Source organism: Ochotona curzoniae, unplaced genomic scaffold (genome assembly GCF_017591425.1).
Source record: "Ochotona curzoniae isolate NIBS_2020 unplaced genomic scaffold, NIBS_Ocur_1.0 patch401, whole genome shotgun sequence".
NCBI classification, from domain to species: domain Eukaryota; kingdom Metazoa; phylum Chordata; class Mammalia; order Lagomorpha; family Ochotonidae; genus Ochotona; species Ochotona curzoniae.
This window is the reverse complement of record NW_024466975.1, coordinates 941,956-965,543: the sequence shown is the minus strand read 5'-3', so window position 1 is coordinate 965,543 and position 23,588 is coordinate 941,956. Positions and strand designations below refer to the sequence as shown.

The following is a 23,588-nucleotide window of genomic DNA, read 5'->3' as shown; positions in this document are numbered from 1 at the left end:
CTTAACCAAATGGGTAGTTCCATACATTTTGCTAAATCTGTTTGATTAACTTTGACCATTAATTGAATTTAATTCTTTAGTGGAGATAAGCTCAGAGTTAGCTAGACTTCAAAGTTTGAGGGCATAGCCCATCAAACCTTATTAGACCTCACTTCGTTTGTGACACCAGTGACAAAATGGAATAGGAATTCACAAAACCACCTTGGTTTGACAACTTGCGAAAAGGACACATAGAACTCATTAAGTCTGTTATGCGCTCATGGCTGGGGAGCTCATAGAACATTATCCAGGAGGGCTCCAAACATGGAGCTTCTTGTATTATCTCCCTGTGGAGTCTGGATGCATTACTCTCTTGGTATCAGTTTGTAACGAAATGTTTGTAGGATTACCAATCAGAGAGGATCAACTGAGCTTAAATGTTTAGATCTTTTTATTTGAACTTAATTGCATAGGCACTGATTGGTGGGTTGCTTACATGGTTAAACTCAGTCTACAAATTGGATATGTACTGAGACTTCAGAACTCAAAGCCTGCACCCTGAATCACATTGTTGACTTTTCTGATGGTTGGCTAGCCAAATTAGAAAAAAAGACATACCTATCAGATATGATTTAATAACCTCCCAGAGAATAAGGGTAAAAGCAAGACATTTTTGTTTGTTTGTTTTTATATTTATTCATTTTCATTGGAACAGCAGATTTACAGAGAGAAGGAGAGACAGAGAGAAAGATCATCCATCCATTGGTTCACTCCCCGAATGACTGCAATGGCCAGAGGTGGGCAGATCTGAAGCCAGGAGCCAGCAGCCTCTTCTGGGTCTCTCACATGAGTGTGGGGTTCAAACATTTGGGCCATCGTCTATTGCTTTCCCAGGCAACTGGTATGGAGCTGGATGGGAAGTGGAGCAGCCAAGACGATGCCCATATGGGTTGCCAGGGCTTGTTTGAAGCACCACGATCTTTGTTTACATAAGGTCATAAGGTTGTCAGCTGTGTTAGGTAATGCTGAAAGTTTTATCTATAGCCAGATTGCTCTGTTGAACTCAAGGCCGGTATCTCTGATCCCCAAACTGACATGAACTAAGTGTTCAAAGTATTTCATGATAATAGTTGTTTTGGTCTGACCATAAAGGACCATGTGGCTCTGAGAAGAACAAATCTCAGAATACATTTGTGTTTGGTGACTTATTTGTCATATTTAAGATGCCTTTAATTTTTTTTAAATGACTTTGTTTTTTGTTTGTTTCTTTTTAAGATTTATTTATTTTTATTGGAAAGGCAGATATACAGAGAGGAGGAGAGACAGAAAGGAAGATTTTCCGTCTGATGATTCACTCCCCAAGTGAGCGCAATGGCCAGTGCTGCGCCAATCTGAAGCCAGGATCCAGGAACTTCTCCCGGGTATCCCACACGGGTGCAGGGTCTGAAGGCCTTGGGCCGTTCTCGACTGCCTTCCCAGGCCACCAGCAGGGAGCTGGATGGGAAGTGGAGCTGCCAGGATTAGAACTGGCGCCCATATGGGATCTTGGTGCGTTCAAGGCGAGGACCTTAGCCGCCAGGCCACGCTGCCGGGCCCTAGATGCCTTTAATTTTTAAAATAAAATGAGTTAACAAGAGTGGATAAAAATGTATTTGTATTATCTCCTAGAGTAAAACATTCATTTTGAATGAGGTATTTTTTTAAAATTACAGCAAAGGTTTACTATAGAAAAAGAAATAATCTTAAAAATGGACCTAGATTGAGGCTGAGACTTCTCAAAGATAATTGGGGCTGTGGTTTTATAGGAGTTAGTCTAGCTGTGGGGCTCTTGGTATGTGTGTTTTAAGATTTATTTATTTATTTGAAAGGCATGTTTACCGAGAGAAAGAGAGAGAGAGAGATCTTCCATCTGTTGGTTTACCCCAGCAGAGGGCTGAAACAGCTAGAGCTGAACGCTGAACAGATCTGAAGCCAGGAGCCAAGAGACACTAATGGTCTCCCATATAGGTACAGGTCCCAATCCTCTGCTTCTTTCCCAGGCCCTAAACAGGGAGCTGGACTGAAAGTATAGCTCCTAGGACACTAACCAGTACCTTGATCTACTACACACACTAACCCCCCTTGGTGTGTTTCTGAAGTTACTTAGTATATAAGCCTATGGCTGTTATCATATCCATATGCAGTTTTTAAAGTAAAGTCCTTATTTATTTTAAGATTTATTTATTTATTTTGAAAGGCAGATTTATAGAATGAGAATGAGAGACAGGAAAATATATTCTATCTGCTGATTCACTCCCCAAATGGCTACAGTGGCCAGATCTGAGCTGGTTTGAAATCGGGAGCCTTTTCTGGGTCTCCCTGCATTCAAGGTCCCTAGGCTTTGGGACATCCTCTACTGCTTGTTCAGGCCACAGTCAGGGAGCTGGATGGGAAGTGGAACAGTTAGGACGTTAGTTGGTGTCTATGGGAACCTGGTGCTTGCAATGGGAGGATTTAGCCAATAGAGCCATTATGCCAGGCCCTTAATGTAAAGTTCTTTTTAAAAATGCTTATTTATTTACTTTAAAGGCAGAATTTCAAGGAGGGAGAATAAAAGAAATAGTTGGGATTATTAGGCCAGGCCAAAGCCCAGAGTCAGGAACTTCATCCAGATCTCCCATGTAAGCTCTAGGGCCGTCTTCCACTGTTTTCCCAGGTGCATTGGCAGAGAACTGTTTCAGAAGTTGAGCAACAAATAAAAACAAGAAAAAACCAAAAATAAAAACAAAAAAAGAAGTGGAGCAGCCAGGATTGGGATGACAGTATTGGGGGACAGTGAAGGCAATTTGCATCTTGTCTCATGTCCAAGAAGAATTTCTTTGTGGATAGAGACAGGACAGTGGACAAAGCAAGGAGTTCTTTTTTTTAGAAACTTCCTGCTGCAGCAATCAGGAGGGGCCTCTAAGGGAAGAATACACTTGAATGTGATATTTTTATGTACTAGGAAATATCTAGTAATATTGAGGGAACTCTACAGTGAAGAATTGCTTCCTAAATTTGATCTATACAAGATTTATTTATTTAAGAAATACTTAAATGAAAGATTTCTTCTTCCAGGACTACAGTACTGAGGATAGAACAATGAACCAAACAGCTAAGTCCCAGCTTCATGGAATTTACAGGATAGAAGGCAAAGACAGACAAGAAACAAAGTAATTAATATATGGTCTACTATTCCATCAGAGGAAACAGAAGAGCAGAGGCCCCAAGTTAGGAGCCTGAGTATTTGAGGTACAAAAAGGCCAGTATGACAAGAGCAGGGGAGAGAGTTATTGGAGAGGAGTGATAGGGGTTTAGAGATTAGACAGTCTGGGTGGGCCGTTGTGAAGATTTTATCTTTGCTGTGAGAAAGGTGCTGTCCAGAATTCTGAGAAGAATGACATGAGCTGGGCTTTTCAAGATGGCTGCAGCTCCAGCTTGGGGAGAGTTTGAAGCGGGAGGGTGAAGGGATGGCAGATGCAGCAGACAGACAGGTTGTGAGAGTCTTTCAGTAACCCAGGGCATTGCAAGAGATGATGGCGAGGTGGTCTAAGATGGAGACATCAAATGCTTTGCTTCATAAGTATTTTGAAGGTAGAGCCTGTCTGATTTTATGTACATATCCATTACCATTTGATAGAGCCACCACCGAACATTGCTGCCTTCTTGACAAACTAACTAAGTAGAATTAAGAAGTAAAATAAGTTTACCAGATACACATAAAATGGTGAGAGTATGCAACAACTTCTCACTGATTGGAATATTTACTATTTTTTAAAAAAATGGTTTACTTGTACTTTAAAATGCAACAAATATTTTAGTATAAATTGATTGTTCCTGTTATGTGCAGTGTCTCTTGATTCACATATGGTGAGAATTTAGGAAACTATATTTTGTAAAGTTCTGTTTATTTTGCAATTTTACTCTTTCCCTATGTCTTCATGAAAAAGGACAGTGTTCTTAGTTTAGACTATACATTGGCAACTGAAAAAAGCACAGTATAGCTCTAAATTTTTTATGACCTTCAAGACTGAACTTCTTATAATCATATAATTTGCCACACATGGTAAAAAACAGGCCCATATAGCAGCTGTTCTTAGTTATTTTTCACTTACAGTGTATTGTGTAGTTATGGAAATATGGTATTTCAAATATGTAGGGAGTGGATTCTTGTGAAATAATACAGAAAAGTACATAAAGCATGTATGGTTATTTAATGACTAGCTATCAAATAAACGCTCATGTAACTCAGGTTAGGAAGGAGCACATGGCTGGTAGCTCAGAAATCTCCAGTGTATTTCTCCTTGATCACAACTCTCCTTTCCTCTTAAAAACACAGAATGCAGGGCCCAGTGCTGTAGCCTAGTAGCTTACGTCCTTGCCTTGTACTCACTGGGATCACGTATGGGTGTAGGTTTTTTTTTTTATATATAATATATATTTTTTCAATTATGTTTTGACAATCTTTACATAGTTAATTAGAGTAAAAAGGCTCAAGGGCAACAGGAAAATGGGTAAGACTATTATTTTTCCCAAATTGTTTCCTTCATGTTTAAAGGGGGATATTAAGGGAGAAGGCCCACCCAATTTCCCACCCTCCCCAGGTCCCGGATGTAGGGTATGCTCTGAGGTTCTTGCTCAAATGGTTTTGATATTTCAGCAGTTATGAATCGTTGCCAATCTTGCCACTCCAAGCACTATGAGGTCCTTGAAGATTCCACTGATTGATAAAGGCCATCATAGAGTCTCTGCCCCGTGTTTCGCTGCCAACATATAGCTGGGATGGTTGGTTAACTTGTTCTGTCTTCTCTCTTTTCCTGGTTAGGGTTCTGAGTCCAGCATTTTGATTGGGGAGATCTCCAATGAAACTTTGTCTGAGGTGTTCCCAGACCACATTCTGGTATGTGCTAGCAAGTACAGGGCCTGGCACAGTCCATCAGCCCAATCAGCTGCTGGTTGCAATCACTGGGTTGGTTCTGTTTTCACTCCCGACTTCCACTGGAATCAATGGGTGTTGCAACCCAGCCTGGTACTGCCCAGCTCATACTTGGCCCTCGCATAAACCAGTGGGAGCTGCAGCCTAGTTGGAGCGACCCGCAATAACCCCCACCAGGCCCACCCCCTACCCTGGTTTGCCAGTATGTGTAGCAGTAATCCAGTCTGTCCCACACCCCATTCCACCCCAGCCGCTGTCCTAGTTTTATGCCCTCCCATGGAAGTGGTAACCCAAGAGGGATGAGCCCACTATTTCCCTCCCAGGCCTCTCCCACTCCCAGATTATGCACTCTCCAGATAGTTCTGTGGTTTGACTTGACAGAACTGGCCATATACGGGTGTAGGTTTGTATCCCAGCTGCTCCACTTTCCATCCAGCTCCCTGCTTGTGGCCGGGGAAAGCAGTAGAGGTTGGCCCAAAACCTTGGGACCCTGCACCCATGTGGAAGATCCAGAAGAAGCTTTTGGCTCCCGAGTTTGAATTGGCTCAGCTCTCACCATTGTGGCCACTTAAGGAGTGAACCAGGAAATGGATGATCTTTCTCTGTCTTTCCTTCTTTGTAAATCTGCCTTTCCAATTAAAAAAAAAAAAACAGAATGATAAATTGATAATCCTTTCCTCACAGATTTACTCTCCTGTAGGCATATTGTCGTTTTTCCATGTTTTGAAATGAATAGGAATTAAATATTTAATGTATTGTCTGATTTGCTCAACATATTTTAGATTTTAGTCAGTTTTTTTGTGTGTAGAGCTCTACTTTGTTTATTTACACTGCTTTATAGACTTACTGAAGGGTGGGTATTGGGTGCATCAGTTACGGAATCATTTGTGATGCCCACATCCCCCACTTATTTCAACTTCCTGTTGATGTACAGCTGGAGAGACTGTAGATGATGGTTCAGGTTACTGGATCTGCCACTCACTTGGGAGACTTGAGTTCCTGGTTCCTGTTTTCAACCCGGCCCAGCCCCAGCTGTTGAGGGCATTTGGGGAATAATCCAGCAGATGGAACAGCTCCCTTCTGTGTCTCTGCTTTTCAAATAAGTCAATGAAAATCTGTCTTAAAAATAGAATCCACTGGTTTCAGTGGCTAAATCCTCACGTTGCACATGCTGGATCCCATATGGGTGACAGTTCTAATCCCAGCTGGCTCCACTTCCCTTTCAGCTCCCTGAGGCCTGGGAAAACAGAGGATGGCCCAAAACCTTGGACTCTGCACCAGTGTGGGAGACCCAGAAGAAGCTCCTGGTTTTGGATCAACTCAGCTCTGGCCATTGTGGCCTCTTGGAGAGTGAACCAGGGGATGGAAGATCTTTCTCTCTGTCTCTCTTCTCTGTAAATCTGCCTTTCCAATAAAGATAAATACATGTGTTTTTTTTTAATATAATTGAGTAAAGTTGATGTAATTTTTAAGTTATCTAATTTTTTTTGAGATTTATTTATTTTTATTTGAAAGAGTTGCAGAGAGAGAAGTAGAGACAAAGTGGGATTTTCTGCTGATTGACTTCCCAAATGACCCCAACAGCCAGAGCTGGGCCAGTCCAAAGTCTAGAGCCAAATCTTCTTCTGGGTCTCCCACATGGGTGCAGGGTCCCAAGTGCTGAGCCTCTCCTCAGCTGCTTTCCCAGGATGCTAGCAAGAAGCTAGATTTGAAGTGAAACTGCTGAGACTCGAGCCAGTTCCCATATGGTATGCTGGCAAGAGGCTTAGTTTGCAACATCATGACACCAACTCCAGTATTTCGTTTTTGTATCTGATTCCTGCCACACAGTTCCAATGTGTAAAAGTGATTTTTTGGTATGATATTGAGATATGTCTGGAGACTGGATGTTTTTAGGTAGCTTCAGGATGGACGCTGGTTACCTGAGAAACAAAGGCAATGATTAGGGGTTTGTTGACAGGAGGGTTGCTGGAGGTTGAGTTAATTGTCAGTGGCCAGTGATATAATCAGTCATGGTTCTGTAATGGAGCCTGCATGAAAACCGTTAAATGTTAGGGTTTAGAGAGCTTCTGAGTTGGTTACCACATCAAGGGCTTCAGAGGGTGGAGTTTGCAAACTCTGTGCAGTACTGTGCCTTGCCTTAATGCATCTCTTCCATTTGTTCGTGACTTGTAGTATTTACAATAAACCAGTAACAGCAAACTTAGCATGAGTTCTGTGAGCTGCTCCAGTAAATTACCTAACCAAAGAAGAGTTTGTGGAATCCTCAATTTGCAAGTAGGATGTATGCATTGATAACCAGGGAAGCCAGGAATGATATGATGCTCATCTGAGGTGGGAGCAGTCTTGATCTGAGGCCTTGAACCTGTGGAGTCTGATACTGTTTCTGGTTAATGTTACAAATCAGTAGTGTTGAACTTCCTACAGTGAAAAATACCCACACATTTGGTGTTGGGAAATGTTAGGGGTAGACACACCATGTTTGGATCAATGAAGATTTGGATTATTTCTTGTTTGGCCTGTAATGGACATTAAGCACATACTTGGTGCACAAAGTCTGCTTCTGTAGTGTGTGTATCCTCGGTGTAGTCACTAGGTTGTAGAGTTATGAGAATCTTCAGCTTTCCTTTATGACCTCTGTTTTCTGAAATAACTTTACCAATTATATTTATCCCAGGAGTGTGTATGTTTCCATTCTTTCTTGTCTTCATCACTTGGTAATGTGTGCTATTAATTTTTTTCCAATGCTGTAGGAGTATGTGTATCTTGGTTTGGTTTTAATATAAGTTTCCTTGTTTGCTAATATAATTAAGTGGGTTTTTTGGCATTTATTGGCCATTTGGATTTGTAGGGTTCATGTCTTTTGCTTAGTTTTCTTTTAGATTGTTTTTTCCTATTTTAGAGGAGTTATTTACAATAGATTTCTTTCTTTCAGTATATATTAGAGATATCTCCTATGGTTTTTTTTTTAATATCATTTTCTTTGGTATAGTTTTTCTTTTTTTTTTTTTTAAGATTTATTTATTTATTTATTTTTACTTGAAAGTCAGAAATACAGAGAGATGGAGAGATAGAGAAATCTTCCATTCACTGCCCAGTGGTGTCCAAGCTTCTGGCTCCTGGGACTTTGAAGCATCCCAGCTCCAGCTGTTGTAGCCATTTGAAAAGTGAACCAGAGAATGGAAGATCTCTCTTCATTCTCTCTGTAACTGCCTTACAAATAAAAGTAAAATCCCCCCCCCGAAGGGAATGGTATCTTACATTCTTTACTTATTGATATATTCATTCAGCAATTGTATTAAAAGTTTGAGAGTAAAGATGAGGAAAATAAGTGCTTTTGTTTTGTTTTTTAAAGATTTATTTTTGTTGGAGAGGGAATTTACAGAGAGAAGTAAGAGAGATCTTCCATTTGTGGGTTCATTCCCCAAGTAGCCACAACGGCAGGACCTGAGCTGATGGGAAAGCTGGAAACTTCTTCTGGGTCTTCCACACGAGTGCAGGGTCCCAAAGCTCCGGGCTGTCCTCAAATGATTTCCCAGGACATAAGCAGAGAGCTCTAAGGAAAGTGAAGCAGCTGGAATTTGAACCGGTACCCATATGGAATGCTGGCTCTTAGAGGTGGAGGATTAGCCAATTGAGCCAATGCACTGGTCCCAAAACAGATGTTCTTATCCTCAGTATAACTGTAAATTTTCTAGTCATCTGGAGATTCAAAATTAACTCATCAGTTGATGTATCTAAATATCAGTGTTAACAATCATGATAAAATTAAAGGAAATAATAATATATATTAACAGAAAAATAACTGTTTAAGAATAAGGAAAACATGGGCCCTGCGCAGTGGCGCAGTGGTTAAGGTCCTTGCCTTGCACGCCCAGGATCCCATGTGGGCGCCGGTTCTATCCCAGCAGCCTCGCTTCCCTTCCAGCTCCCTGCCTGTGGCCCAGGAAGGCAATCGAGGACGGCCCAAAGCTTTGGGAGCCTGCACCCGCGTGGGAGACCCGGAAGAGGCTCCTGGCTTCGAATTGGCATAGCATCGGCCGTTGCGCTCACTTGGGGAGTGAATCATTGGACGGAGCATCTTCCTCTCTGTCTCTCCTCTCTGTATATCCGCCTTTCAATAAAAATAATAAAATCTTAAAAAAAAAAAAAATAAGGAAAACAGAGCCTGGCTCAGTAGGCTAAATTTCTCACCTTACACACACTAGGATCCCATATGGGCTCTGGTTAGTATGCAGGCTTCTCTGTTTTCCCTTCTAGCTCCCTGCTTAAAGCTTGGGATATCAGTAGAAACTGGCCCAAGGCCTTGGGACCCTTTACCAGTGTGGGAGACCCAGAAGAGGATCCTGGCTTCTGGCTTCGGATCAACTCAGCTCTATTGGTTGTGGCCACTTGGGAAGTGAACCAGCAGATGGAAGATCTTTTTCTTTGTCTCTCCTTTTCTTTTCTCTATAAATCTGACTTAACAATAAAGAAAAATAAATCTTTTAAAAAAAGATCATAACCCTGCAAAGAATATAGTATCACTTTGAGTCATCGGACGGAAGATCTTCCTCTCTGTCTCTCCTCTCTGTATAAATGAAAAAATAATAAAAATAAATCTTTAAAAAAAAAAAAAAGATTAAGAAAAACGGTTTATATTTATTATTATTATTTTTTTCTGTTGCAGACAGAAAAGTGTATTTGCGAAGGGACCAGGTGAGCAAGGAGGGGAGGGAAGGGGAAGCACCTCCGGAAAGGAAGCGAAAGGGGAGGGAGAGAGAGACACCAAAACAGTTTATATTTATGATGAATAAATTATTAACTTAGACATGGTTTCTGCTTAACATATAAGTATACTATGGTAAGTTATCTAGATTTGAATTATGATTCTACTACTGTCTAGCTGCTCTGAGTTTATACAGATTATGTAATTTGTGTGCTTAAGTTTCTTCTCTTGTTAACTAGTTACTTCATGAAATTTGAGATTTAAGCTACTTGACACATTGTTCAAACACTGCCATATATTTATACATGTATATACAGATAAGAATACGTAAATATTTGTTGCAGTTTTGTCAAACATTTTTCAGGATTACTTCATTCTAAGACATTTTTTAAATGATGGTGTACTAGTCAGTTCCGTGGAAGTACTATAGTTTGTTTTTCACTGAGGTTCATTTTTGTTTTGGAGGGGGAGTTTCTGTAATTGTGAATTCAAATCATTGTTTCTTCGTTTTCTTAAGTATCTTTGAATTTTTATTAGGACTGATTGGGTTTTTATCCTCCCTGAGGTTGAAATTTAAATTGTAAATGAAAGGCTACCACAGATGAAGCCAAGAGCTTTTAAATTAATTCTTCTATTTTGAGGGTATGCTAATGATGTCCAGAAGTTTAGCTGAATAGTTAATTGCTCTCTTTTGAAGACTTTTAAAGTAGTTACAGCCTATCCTCCTTCACTGGGTTTATGTTGGGAAGATTTTGGCAGATAATGTATAATTGTCTTTCAAAAACTAGTTACATTGTCCTTCTCAGCTTGAGGTAAGGGAACATTGGCATTGAAATTTTCATTTTGAATTAATATGGGAGAAATTATTTCCTGTTAGATGGTTGCCATTTAATGAAGTTTCATTTAAGAAAAATTAATGGAGCGTACCAGTGCAGCAGCCCCCGAAAAACAGCTGAAGCACAAGGTTCCTCTTGGACTGGCTTTTTGAATCCTTTATTATTCTGTGAGTGTACATGTGTGATAACCTCTTAGAAAACTAAAATGTGGTCATCTAGGTGCAAATAGCTCGCTGACCTGGCTCAGTTGACTTTAGCAGCTATGTCTTTGGATATCGTGCTCTAGAGGTAAAGGAAATATAAATTGGTGATGTGAGAAGCAAGACCATACTCAATGTTAAACTGTATTTCAAGCTGTTAGTTTTACACCTTTGTCAGCAAATTAGAATTAACAGTCATTTGAAATCTTTAGAACCAGTGCATTCTCCAGTGAATAGACTTTAAGTACATTTTATAAAATCCAGATGCAGGACAGGTATTAGGGTACAGTGAGTTAATCTGCTGCATCCTAACAGGTTTGAGTCCTGGCTATTCAGACCCAGCTGACTTTGGTGTGTCCCAGCCCCAGCTGTTGTGGACATTTGTGGAATGGACTAACAGAAGGAAAATGCATCTGTTTGTCTCTGTCTTACAAATAAATAAAATTTAAAAATTATTACTACTATTACTAATAGTAAAATAAATAAAAATAAGCAAACATTTTTAAAAATCCAAATACCTCTTTTGTATCAGTGCTGTATATAGTTTATTATAAAATATGCCGTCTGGAATGAATTTTTTTTTTATAAGATTTTTTTTTTTTTGGTTGGAAAGTCAGATACACAGAGAGGAAAGACAGAGAGGAAGATCTTCCATCCATTGATTCACCCCCATGTAGCCTCAATGGCCGGAGCTGAGCCAGGATCCCGGAGCTTCTTCCGGATCTCCCACGTGGATTATGGGTCCCAAGGCTTTGGGCCGTCCTCGACCGCTTTCCCAGGCCATTGGCAGGGAGCTGGATGAGAAGCAGATGGGGCTCCAGGGACACGAACTTGTGTCCATGTAGGATCCTGGTGCATGCAAGATGAGACCTTTAGCCGCTAAGCTACTATGCTGATCCCTATCTATTTATATTCTTAAAGATTTATTTATTTTACTTGCAATTCAGAATTAGGCAGACAGACAAACAGAAGGAGAGCTTCCATCTGCTAGTTCACTCCCCAGTGGCTACAACAGCCCATGCTGAGCCAATGTGTAGCCAGCAGTTTCCTTCTGGTCTCCCACATGGGTTCAGGGGCCCAAACTTGAACCATTCTTCTCGCTCTCCCAAGCCGTAAGCAGGGATCAGAGTGGAGCAGCTGGGACGCAAATCAGCACTCATGAGATGCCAGTACTGTAGATGGAAGATTAAACTACTATACCACTGTACCAGCCCCTATGTAAAGTACCTTTAAATATGTGAAGATTTCTGTGTACTTAGGCAGCTTATTTTGGACTGTTGGAAAGACGCATATATTCATATTCACTGATTCTGTGTTAATCATGATTTGTTCATCGTGGCAGAAATTTATTTTTAGCTTGCTTATAAAAAGGGATTTATGTATTTACAAAAATTAAAGACTGGCCCTAGGCCTGGTTGGATCAGATCTTAATGGAATATCCATAATCTGCCAGTCTGCATTCGCCTGTCTTGGTTTGGTTCGTAGGCAGCATCTCTTCAAGAAGCAAGAGGTAGCCACAGACTGCCAGGCTCACATCTTCCCATTTAGCAACCCCAGGGACAAAAGTCCTTTCTAAATAGTTCCTACAGAAGTCCTGGGTTAACGGATGAATCAGGCTTGGATCCTCTGGAGTTGTACGGAACAGGAATTGTTCAGTCCTATTTTAACTGCAGAGGATATGGGGAGATAAGCAGACTTCCTAGGAAATGTTATGTTCTACCTCTAGAAGCAAGGCTGCTGAGCCTGCAAAAATAGCAACTTTATAAAATTCGAGAGAAAACAGTGATGAAAATTTTTGGTTATGCTAAAAAGGATGAATTTTGGTAAGAACTGCTTAGGAAAAATTTCAGAGAGGAGGCGGCATTTTAATTGGACTCTGAAGAACAAGTAATGCTTTTCTTTGTTTTTAACTAATTTATTTTCATTATCTTTTTTTAAAATTACATTTGATTTTATGACAGTTTCATAGGCTCTGGGATTCCCTCAACTCCTCCCCATACCCTCCCCAAAGTAATGTTTTCCAAGACAGAATATAAAGACAGGCATTTCTAGGTCATTCTATTGAGGAGTTTGGCATTGAATGAAGAAAATTAAAATAGAAGCTACTGGAGTCTAAAGGGAAATTGTTGAAATTCCCCTCTCCCTCAACATGATGAAAACAAGTAAGGTTTTTTTTTTTTTTTTTTTAATTTAAATGCCAGAGGGCCAGGAGTAAAGGAGAAGTTGACAATACAAAGGAAGGGGTCACTGATAAGGGTGTTGATCAGCATTCAGTGGAGGTAAGGAGTATTGGTGGAAGAGGCCTTGGAAGATTAAATTTTTTTTTTTTTTTTTTTTTTTTTTTTTTTTACAAAGTCAGATATACAGAGAGGAGGAGAGACAGAGAGGAAGATCTTCCATCCAATGATCCACTCCCCAAGTGGCTGCAAGGGCCTGTGCTGCGCCAGTCTGAAGCCAGGATCCAGGAACCTCCTCTAGGTCTCTCACACGAGTGCAGAGTCCTAAGGCTTTGGGCTGTCCTTGACTGCTTTCCCAGGACACAAGCAGGGAGCTGGATGGGAAGTGGAGCTGCTGGGATTAGAACCAGCGCCCATATGGGATCCTGGTGCATTTAAGGCAAGGATTTTAGCCACTAGGCCATGGCGCTGGGCCTGGAAGATTAAAACTTAATTATTTGAGGATAAGTGAACTATTCCAAGTGATTCCTTGGCCTAGTGTTTAGTTTCAGCTCATCTGAGTACTTTCTTTTGCTGCCTTTCCCATCTTTGGTACTCACGTGGCCATAGCGATCTGGAATGTTTGTGGACAGTGTCGCGAATGCCAAGCCCGGTTACTCGAACAAACGCCACGAGTCGAGAGAATGGATGCTTGCAATCAAGCGTTTATTCAAGCGAGCACACACCGAACAGGATGGGGGAAGCCACCGAGAGCGCCCTTGACTTCGGTCTCGTGGAAGTCTGCTGGGCACATTGGAAAGGCGGATATACAGAGAGGAGAGACAGAGAGGAAGATCTTCCGTCCAATGATTCACTCCCCAAGTGAGCGCAACGGGCCGATACTATGCCGATCTGAAGCCAGGAGTGCAGGGAGGCTTTGGGCCGTCCTCGACTGCTTTGAGCTTGCCGGATTCTCCCGGGCGTGCAAGGCGAGGACCCTTAGCCACTTGCGCCACTGCTGGGCTTTAGTTCTGGCCTAGTGGGAACCTGCTGGCTTCAGTGACTGGGACCAAGGCATGGGTTTTTATACAATTCAGTGGGTCAAGCAAGCAGTTGTTACGTTTTGATTGGTTATTACAACAATACTTGCTTTCTCTTAGTTCTGAGAAACATGTTTTTTTACATATTTATCAAGACACATTTTCTTCTTCTTTTATCATTTTTACCATAACTTGTTTTTCATGACATGCTTACGTACATTAGAGCTTCTTAACAGGAGTGATAAGAGAGGGCTTACGTACATTGGAGTTTCTTGACAGGAGTGATAGGAGAGGTGGCCCCATTTCACCAGTAGTTTAGGAAGATGGAGTCACCTCTGCTCAAAAGCTCCAACATACATACTATATCCATTATTAAGTCACAGCATAATTTACATAAGAGGTCTATTATTATAGCTATTTCTGGGTCATCAATTTCAGACAAAAGTGTAGTAATATTAAGGATATAATTGAGGTTATTGATAATGTTACTTCCCATATCTCCCATAGATTCATTTTTATCTACACCCATATTAAGCATATATTGATGGGACAGTAAATAAACACTTACAACCAGACTGTTCCTAAGGCCGGATGGTCTGAGATGATCATTCAGGACTGGTGTTTGGTGTTTGGGCTTTTCTATTCGTTCTTTCAGGAAAGTTTCTTAATATCCATTCTTAGAATTTCAAAGGGTCACCTTTTCTACAAGTCCCAAAGCCTACTCAGATCAAGATTGTAAAGAACTAGGTTCCAGCACAATAGCGTAGTGGTTAAAAGTCCTTGCTTTGCATGCACCGGGAACCTATATTGGCACCAGTTCTAATCCCTGCTTGTGGCCTGGAAAAGCAGTAGAGGATGGTCCGTAGCCTTAGGACCCTGCACGCACATGGGAGACATGAAAGAGTCTCCTGGCTCCTGGTTTCTATTTGACTCAGCTCCAGCCATTGCGGCTACATGGGCAGTGAATCACTGGACAGAAGATCTTTCCCTCTGTCTCTCCTCCTCTCTGTATATCCAACTTTCCCTTCAAGAGCTTTGGAGTCAGATTTACAGAAAGAAAGCTCTTCTGTCTGCTGGTTCACTCCCCATGTAGCCACAATGGCTGAATCTGAGCCAATCCAAAGCCAAGAGCCAGGAGCTTCTTCTGGATCTCCCACATGGGTGCAAGGTCTTGAGGCTTTGGGCTGTCCTTGATGGCTTTCCTAGGCCACAAGCAGGAAGCTTAATGGGAAGCAGAGCAGCCAGAACACAAACCTGTGCCCATATGGGATCCTCACATGCAAGTTGAGGATTTTGCCACTAGGCCACCATGCCAGGCCCTGCTTCAGCTCTTTATGGGAAGAGCAACAGTCACATCATTAAGGCATGTAAGCAAATTCTACCCATTCTATTCCTCATACAGTTTGTCGTGAACATTTTCAGTTGTGGTAGCCAGGTGGGAAGAGTTTCAAAGTGAATACCCATTTACTTACTGTTTAGAATCTACTGATTTTTTTTTTTGAAGATTTGATTATTTATTTGAAAAGATACAAAAAGTTAGAGACAGAAATCTTTAGATGAACCATAGGTTCACTCCCCAAATGGCTACAGTGGCTGGAGTTTTGCCAGGCCAAATCCAGAACCCCAGACTTCTTCCAGGACTCCCACATTGAAGGGCAGGGACCCAAACAATGGAACATCTTTCTCTGTTTTCCTCAGACCATTAGCAGCGAGCTGCATCAAAATTGAAACAGCCAGAACATGAACCAATACCTCCATGGGATGCCAGTATTGCAAATGGCAGCTCTACTGCCATGCCATAGTCCTAAAATCTACTGTTAACATTTTATTGTAACTGGGCCCAGAGCAAAGGCTCAGTAGTTAAAATCCTCACTTTGCATATGCCAGGATCCCATATGGGCACCGATTCATGTCCTGGCAGTTCCACTTCCCATCCAGCTCTCTGCTTGTGGCCTGGGAAAGCAGTAGGGGATGGCCCAAAGCCTTAGGACCCTGTACCTCCTGGGAGACTTGAAAAAAGTTCCAGGCTCCTGGGTTCTGGTCAGCTTTTTCCTGGCCCTTGTCGCCACTTGGGGAGTGAACCAGCAGATGGAAGATCTTAAAAACAAAAGCCCACATTTTGTTACACTTGCCCATCTTCTACATTCTCATCTATTGCTTTTGTCAGTTCATCTAATCTTTTGATGTATTTTGAAATAAATTATAGATATTTGTACTTTCCTTCTTTAATATAAAGTTTATGTACAATGAAGCATATGGATTTGGAGTATACACATGCCTGTTTTGTGTTCTACCATAAAAAGGAAAACCTTCTAGTAGCTTTTTGGAGTAATGTAATGGCATTCCTCTAAAGATTTTATTTATTTGAAAGGCAGAGTTACAGAGAAAGGGAGAAACAAATTTTTTCTGTCCATGGGTTTACTTTACGAATGGTCCATGGTCTGTCTGGGCTGAGTCCCACGGAAGACATCTGGAACTCCCATGGATCTCCATCTGGATCTCCCATGTGGGTGCAGGGTCCCAAGGCCTTGGGCCGTCCTCTACTGCTTTCCCAGGCCACAAGCAAGAAAGCTGGATGGAAAAGCAGAGCAGCTTGAACACAAGCTGGTCGTCTTATGGCATCCTGGTATATGCAAGGCGAAGATTGAGCCACTGAACCGTTTCGCCAGGCCTGATAGTTTGATGTTATAACTTGGTTTAATTGCAGAAAGTCATTAAAACAGTCACATGGCTTTTTCTATAATTTAACCCTTGAGTGAAGTGTTCCAGTTACTGATAACTAATAACTCACTTTTGTCCTATCTTAATCTGTTACATTATACTTTAAAAATGTCTCTAGAATAATTGCTTAATCAGCTTCATGTGATATCTTGATGAAATAATATTCCTTATTTTATTGATTACATATTGGCTGCTCTCACTGATGATTGGCTTCTGAGCTATTTAAGAAATAAGACTGAAACCATGTTGACTTGCTGTTTGCATAATATTAAACTCTATATGAACTCTTAAGAAATATGTGACTGCCACTTAAGTTGTTTCATGCCAGGAATTCTGCTAGAAGCACCACTGGTTAACGGAAGCCACTGTGACAGCTCATATGAAAGCTTCTTCATTTTACTGTGCCCACTTTTCTGTTAAGTCAGGAAATAGGTTACAGTCATGAGTGAGGGCAACTCAAAAGATTCATGGAAAAGTAGACTTGAATTATGAGTTTATTTTTGTACATAAGATTTGAAAAATCTATGAGTAACTTTTTTTTTTTAATTGGAAAGGCAATTTTTTAGAGAGAGGAGATTCAGAGAAAAAGATCTGTTCACTGATTCACTCCCCAAGTGGCCTCAATGGTAGGACTGAGTTGATCCAAAGTCAGGAGCAGGGGCTTCCTCCAGGTCTCCCATGTGGGTGCAGGATCTCAAGGTTTTGGGCCTTCCTCTGCTGGTTTCCAAGGCCACTGATGGGGAATTGGATGGGAAGTCAAGCAGCCAGGATACGAACTTTCACCCATATGGGATCCTGGCTCATGCAAGTTGAGGATTTAGCCACTGAACCATCACACCAGGTCTGCAGCTTTTCCATAGTACACACTTTTAATAACTTTTAAAGACCTCTCATATCCATGGGTTTCAGCTTTTTCTGCAACAGAAAAGCCTCTTAACTTCATATGTGAAAATTTCTATGTTTTTTTGTTTTTATGATTTACTTATTTACTACAGAGAGCTAGAGAGAGGGGCAACGAGAAAGATCTCCCACCTGTTTCGCTCCCCGGATGGTTGCAACCTCCAAGGGGGCCAGGCCAAAACCAGGAGCCAGTAGCCAGAAGCTTCTTCCGAGTCTCCCGTGTAGGTAGGCAGGGGTCCAAGTACTTGAACCACCTTCCCCTGCTTTTCCTGGGTAATTGACAGAATGCTGTATTAGAATTGGAGCAGTTGGGACACTAGCTGGGGTCCATGTGGAATGGCAATGTGACATAAAGAATCTTTACCAGCCAAGCTATAGTGCCAGCCTTTTATGAACTTTTTGAAGTACACTCTTAACTTCTAGACGGCTTCTTTAACCATGTAGTGTACATGATATTAATTGTTCCTTCAACCTACATTTCACCCATCTGTTCATTTCGTTTATTTGGTAGTGAATTTTTTAAAAAGATTTATTTGTTTTTATTGGAAAGTCAGATATACAGAGTGGAGAGACAGATAAAAAGATCTTCCATCTGCTGATTTCACTCCCCAAGTGACCATAATGGCTGTAACTGCACTGAAATGGAGCCAGTAGCCCAGAGCTTGCTTCTGATCTCCTGTATCACAAGGCCTTGGGCCATCCTCTACTGCTTTCCCGGGCCACAAGTAGGGAGCTGGATGGGAAGTGGAGCTGCTGGGATTAAAACCAGCACCCATATGGGATCCCGGGCATGCAAGGCGAGGACTTTAGCTGCTAGGCTACCATGCCAGGTCCTGGTAATGTATTTATATAAGTAGTTTCAAATTCACGATCATATGGTATAGGTCGTGAATAAAATGCATTTATTTGTGTTTTGAAGATCTGATTAAATGTTATATTTGTTTTTGTACCTAGGTTTTCCTGTTTTGGGAGCTGTGAGATAAAAAACATTAGGGGAAGATTCATTCTTCTTAGTGGACATGGCTCAGATATCCAGCAGCAATGGATTTAAGCAATGTTCATCTTCATCCCTGGAACCAGTAAGAACGAAGGATGTGGACAAAGAAGAAGCTTTACAGATGGAAGCAGAGGCTTTAGCAAAACTGCAAAAGGACAGACAAGTGACTAACAATCAAAGAAGCATTGAGTTGTCAAGCAGCTCACGGGAAAAGGCACAAGTTTATAACCAAGAAGATTATGATCTGATGGTGTTTCCTGAATCAGAGTCCCAAAAAAGAGGAGTAGATATTGATGTAGAAAAGCTCACTCAAGCTGAACTTGAGAAACTGTTATTGGATGAGAACTTCGAGCCTAGAAAAACACCTGTGTCGCCAGTTACTCATGTTCTGAGCCCTTCGTTTTCAGCGCAACTTTATGTTGGATCTACTATTCAAAGAGGACAGTGGCCACCTGGATTATCTGGGCCTTCCAGTTACACTTTACCTTCTATTTATCCTGCAACTTACAGTAAACAGGCTGCATTTCAGAATGGCTTCAATCCAGGAATGTCTACTTTGCCATCTACAAAACCCATATATTTAAGTGTTCCAGGACAGTCTCCATATTTTTCATATCCTTTGACACCTGCCACGCCATTTCATCCCCAGGGAAGCTTACCTGTCTATCAGCCAAGAGTCAGTCCTGAAATGGCAAAACTGTTTGATAAAATTGCTAGCACATCAGAATTTTTAAAAAATGGGAAAGCAAGGACTGATTTGGAAATAACAAATTCTAAGGCTACGACCAGCAATCTACAGGTCTCTCCAAAGCCTGAGGGTATCAGTAAATTTGAATGGTTAGACTTGGATCCTCTCAGTAAACCTAAGGTGGATAATGTGGAAGTATTAGACCATGAAGAGGAAAAAAGTATACCAAATTTACTTGCAGAGGATCCTTGGGAGGCTGTTCTTCTTGAAGAAAAATCACCAGCAAGTTGTCACTTTGAAAGAAAGGTGAATGGAAAGTCTCTTTCTGGGGCAACTGTAACAAGAAGCCAGTCCTTAAATATTCGAACAACTCAGCTCGCAAAAGTCCAGGGCCAAATTTCTCAGGTACTGTCTTTTCTTAATAAATTCTGAAACTTGAGAGTTCATATTTTTGTGCCTAAGTTGTTAGGAAAAAGAAGTATTTTCCGTTTTGAGCCTTGTTTATTTACTCCTAGTTGTGCTCTGATTCTTAGATTATGTGGCAAATGATTAAATGTTATTAGGTCAATTTATAAATTGTTTGCTGGAAGGACATTTGGCCTACTGGTCAAGCCTTGTGGCTAAAGTCCTTGCTTTGCATGTGCAGGGATCCCATATGGGCTCCAATTCGTATCCTGGCTGTTCCACTTCCCATGCAGTTCCCTGGTTATGGCCTTGGAAAGCAGTAGAGGACGGCTTGAAGCCTGAAGACCCAGCACCCTTGTGGGATACCTGGAAGAAACTCTTGGCTCCTGGCTTTGTATCGGATCAGTAGTGGCTGTTGAGACCACTTAGGAGTGAACCAGTAAATGGAAGATCTTTCTGTCTCTCATTCTCTCTGTGAAAAAAAAAATCTTGAGTTTCCAATAAAAACTTTTTTTTTTTTTTTAAGACAAATGCAATTTGGGATACCATTATTCCATGTTGGAGAACCTAGCTTCTGACTCCATTATCCTGCTAATGTAGACCTTGGGAGGCAGTGCACCCAAATACTTGGGTTATTATCACCCATGGGCAGATCTGGCACGTTCTAGACATTTGGGTAGTGAACCAGTGTGTGTGCGCGGGGAGACAATACTCTCTCTGTGCTTCTGAAATAAAAACTTAAAAATTGATTGCTATTAATATTATCTTTTCTAAGATTATAAATAGAGTTTCAATCAAAGATCTGGCTGTGATTGAGAAGCAATGGAAGATAGTTGCCTCTCTATCTACTCATTATGTAGGATCCCTTCTTTTTGTTCCTTAGCTCTTATTTTTTCAAGTAAAATAGATAAGATGAAGGATGCAGCAATAGCCTTTATTGTGAAGTGATTGAGTTAGTTTTACTGTCTAAAAAAATTACCCAAGGGGAAGTAGAGCAAGATGTTTTCCCTTGGAGGAGAGACAGTAGGACTAATTTTTTTTCATTACACTCCACAATTGCCGATTTGTGATTTGCTCTTCTGATAACCTATGAATCCTACAAATGTTCAAACTTGATTCTAACCTTAGCATGAATTGCATCAATTAGCAAATTAGATCAGCACTAACGCTACATTTCAGGCAATAGTAGTAAAATAGCATTTAATAAAGGCAGTTTACATGTCTGAGGGGATGAAGGTTTAGGGGAAAAAAGTGTTTTGGATGCCATGATCAGAATCCAGAAAAAGAATGCTTTCAAAATGTATTCTATTCAACTCCCACTAAGAAATATATCCAATTATGTTCTTTAATACTTATTTTCTCTAATACAAACTTTATGAAATAATTTCTTAGTAACTTTTTATTTGAAACCACAAGGTAATTTCAGAAGTTGAAATAATTAGGAGAATCTGTGACATTATTTAATTATTTCCTTCATTGTCATTAGTAACTAATCAAAATAACAACTCAAAATAATAACTCAAATAATAAAAATAATTCTAAAAATAAAAATAATAACTCAATAATCATCATTTCCTAAAGTATTTGAATGGAGAAGGGGAAGCTTGAATTCAAGGATCATTGGTAAAAACAAAAGGGAATAATATTCCCGGAACTAGAATTGCTGGATTGTGTGGGAATTCTGTTTAACTATTTGAGGAACTACCAAACTTTTTCCAGAGGGGCTATAATTCTGTTTAACTATTTCAACAGGAGGATATATTTTTTTTTTTAAGATTTATTTAATTTTATTGCAAAGGCAGATATATAGAAAGGAGAAACAGAGAGGAAGATCTTCCGTCGGATGATTCACTCCCCAAGTGACCACAACGGCCGGTGCTGTGCCGATCCGAAGCCGGGAACCTCTTCCAGGTCTCCCACGTGGGTGCAGGGTCCCAAAGCTTTGGGCCGTCCTTGACTGCTTTTCCGGGCCACAGGCAGGGAGCTGGATGGGAAGTGGAGCTGCTGGGATTAGAACCGGCGCCCATATGGGATCACCGGCGCGTTCAATCGAGGACTTTAGCTGCTAGGCCATGCGCTGGGCCCAACAGGAGGATATTAAGGTTCAAGTTTCTCTATATTCTCTTCAAAGCTTGCTATTGTTGGTCATTTTTCATGATAACCATACCAATGGATATAAAATGATTCCTTATTGTAGTTTTGACTTACATTTCCTTGACAAATGCTGAGTATTTTTTCATGTGCTTACTGACCATTAGTGTATTTTTTTTGTGCAATGTCTGCTTAAATTCCTTACCAAATTGGATTGTTTATAACGGCTTTATTCATAATAGCCAAGAAGTAGAAGCTTTCTAAATGTCTATTAAACTAAGTGTGGTGTATGCATACAATGAAATACCATTGACTCACAAAAGGAAGGAAGTCCTGCTAAAAACATGGATACAACTTGGAAACATGCAAAGTGAAGGAAACCAGATCAAAAACACCTACTTCCATTTATTTGAAATGTTCAGATAAGGAAAATTCACCGAGCAAGAAGGCAAAGTAGTGCTTGTTTAGGGCCTTAGAGCTAGGAGGAAATTTGGAAATATTGCTGCTTGTGTATAGGATTTTTTTGGGGAGAGAGGTAATGAAAATTTTCTAGAGTAAGTTAGCAGTCATAGTTGTACAACTTTACAAATATGCTGTAAGCCACTGGATTACACATTTTAAAATGGTGAATTTTATGTTCTGTAAGTTTTCTCTCTTTTTAAATTTTTTTCTTTTTGTTTTTATTTTTCTTCTTCTTTTTCTTTCTCTCTCTTTTTTAAAAGAAACACTGATCCCTCTAATTTTCTCAAGCTCTAGGGTCCAGGTTACTGCTCGATTCACATTTGGGTCAATGTTTGATCCCTCCTCAACCATAAATCTCTTCCTTTTTTAGAAAACAGTTTGTTTTATCTTATTTATTTGAAAAGCAGAAAGAAAGAGAAGCAGGCAGACAGAGATCTCCACTCCCCAAAGCCTGCAGTAGACTGAGCTCACCAGGCTGCAGCCAGGAGCCAGGAGCCAGAAAGTCAATCTAGGAATTTCACATGTGAGGCAAGGAGTCAGGTGAGTCATCACCTACATTAGCAGGAAACTAGGGTAGAGAGTGAAACTGTGTCTTGAACCCAGGCCCTCTGACATGGAATCTTGGTGTCCCAAATGGTGTTATTAAACTTCTATACCAGATGTTTCTCCCTAGATCTGTTTTTATAGTAAGCTGTGAGAGGAAATAATTTATGTATGGTATCATGTAGTCTCTTTACAATTGTTTTGGAAGGGCGTCTGCCTAGAACCTGAAGCATTCAGGGTATGGAAAATTGCAGTTTTGATATCAAAGAAAAGGAAGCAAATTGCAGTTTTGATATCAAAGAAAAGGAAGCTGCTGTTCATTCATGTAGTGGTCTGAGCTTAGGGCCAAACCTTGAACTGGTAGAAAACAAAGCCCTTGATTTTCTAGGCAACCCAGAATCTGCACCCAGTTCACCTTCAGACATTTCCGTGACTTAAATATCAGTTCTGTATGTGATGTAATAGCCACAATACGTAGATTATCTTGAAGTTAACATAAAAGATCAATGTATTTCATTTTCTGTATTTTTTTTAAAGATTTATTTACTTTTATTGGAAAGGAAAATTTATAGAGAGAAGCAGAGACAGAATGATCTTTGGTCACATGATTGGAACTGAGCCTATCGGATATTAGGAGCTTCTTCTGGGTCTTCCACGTGGGTGCAGGGTCCCCAGGCCTTGGGCCATTGCTCCAGTACTTTCTCAGGCCACAAGAAGGGACCTGGATGGGAAGTAGAGCAGCCTGAACACGAACTCAGTTCCCATCTGGGTCCCAGGTGCATGCAAAATAAAGATTCAACCACTAGGGTTATGGCACTGGACCCCACTATCTATATTTTAAATTCTAGCTTTGTTGAAAGGTCAGCTGCTAACTATGGAAAACAGATTATCACAGGTAGGTTATTGCA

At 40.7% G+C, this 23,588-nt stretch overlaps 1 protein-coding gene across 1 annotated transcript in view; it reads left to right on the top strand.

The window, feature by feature from the left end:
- Nucleotides 1-23,588, top strand: part of LOC121167627 (phosphatidylinositol 4-phosphate 3-kinase C2 domain-containing subunit alpha-like) — a 101,075-nt gene that overhangs the window by 12,135 nt on the left and 65,352 nt on the right. The window contains exons 2-3 of the mRNA XM_040997167.1: nucleotides 18,449-19,348; nucleotides 19,421-19,584. Coding sequence (XP_040853101.1) covers nucleotides 18,514-19,348; nucleotides 19,421-19,584 — 999 coding nt within the window. The 5' untranslated portion in view covers nucleotides 18,449-18,513. The remainder of the gene's footprint in view (nucleotides 1-18,448; nucleotides 19,349-19,420; nucleotides 19,585-23,588) is intronic.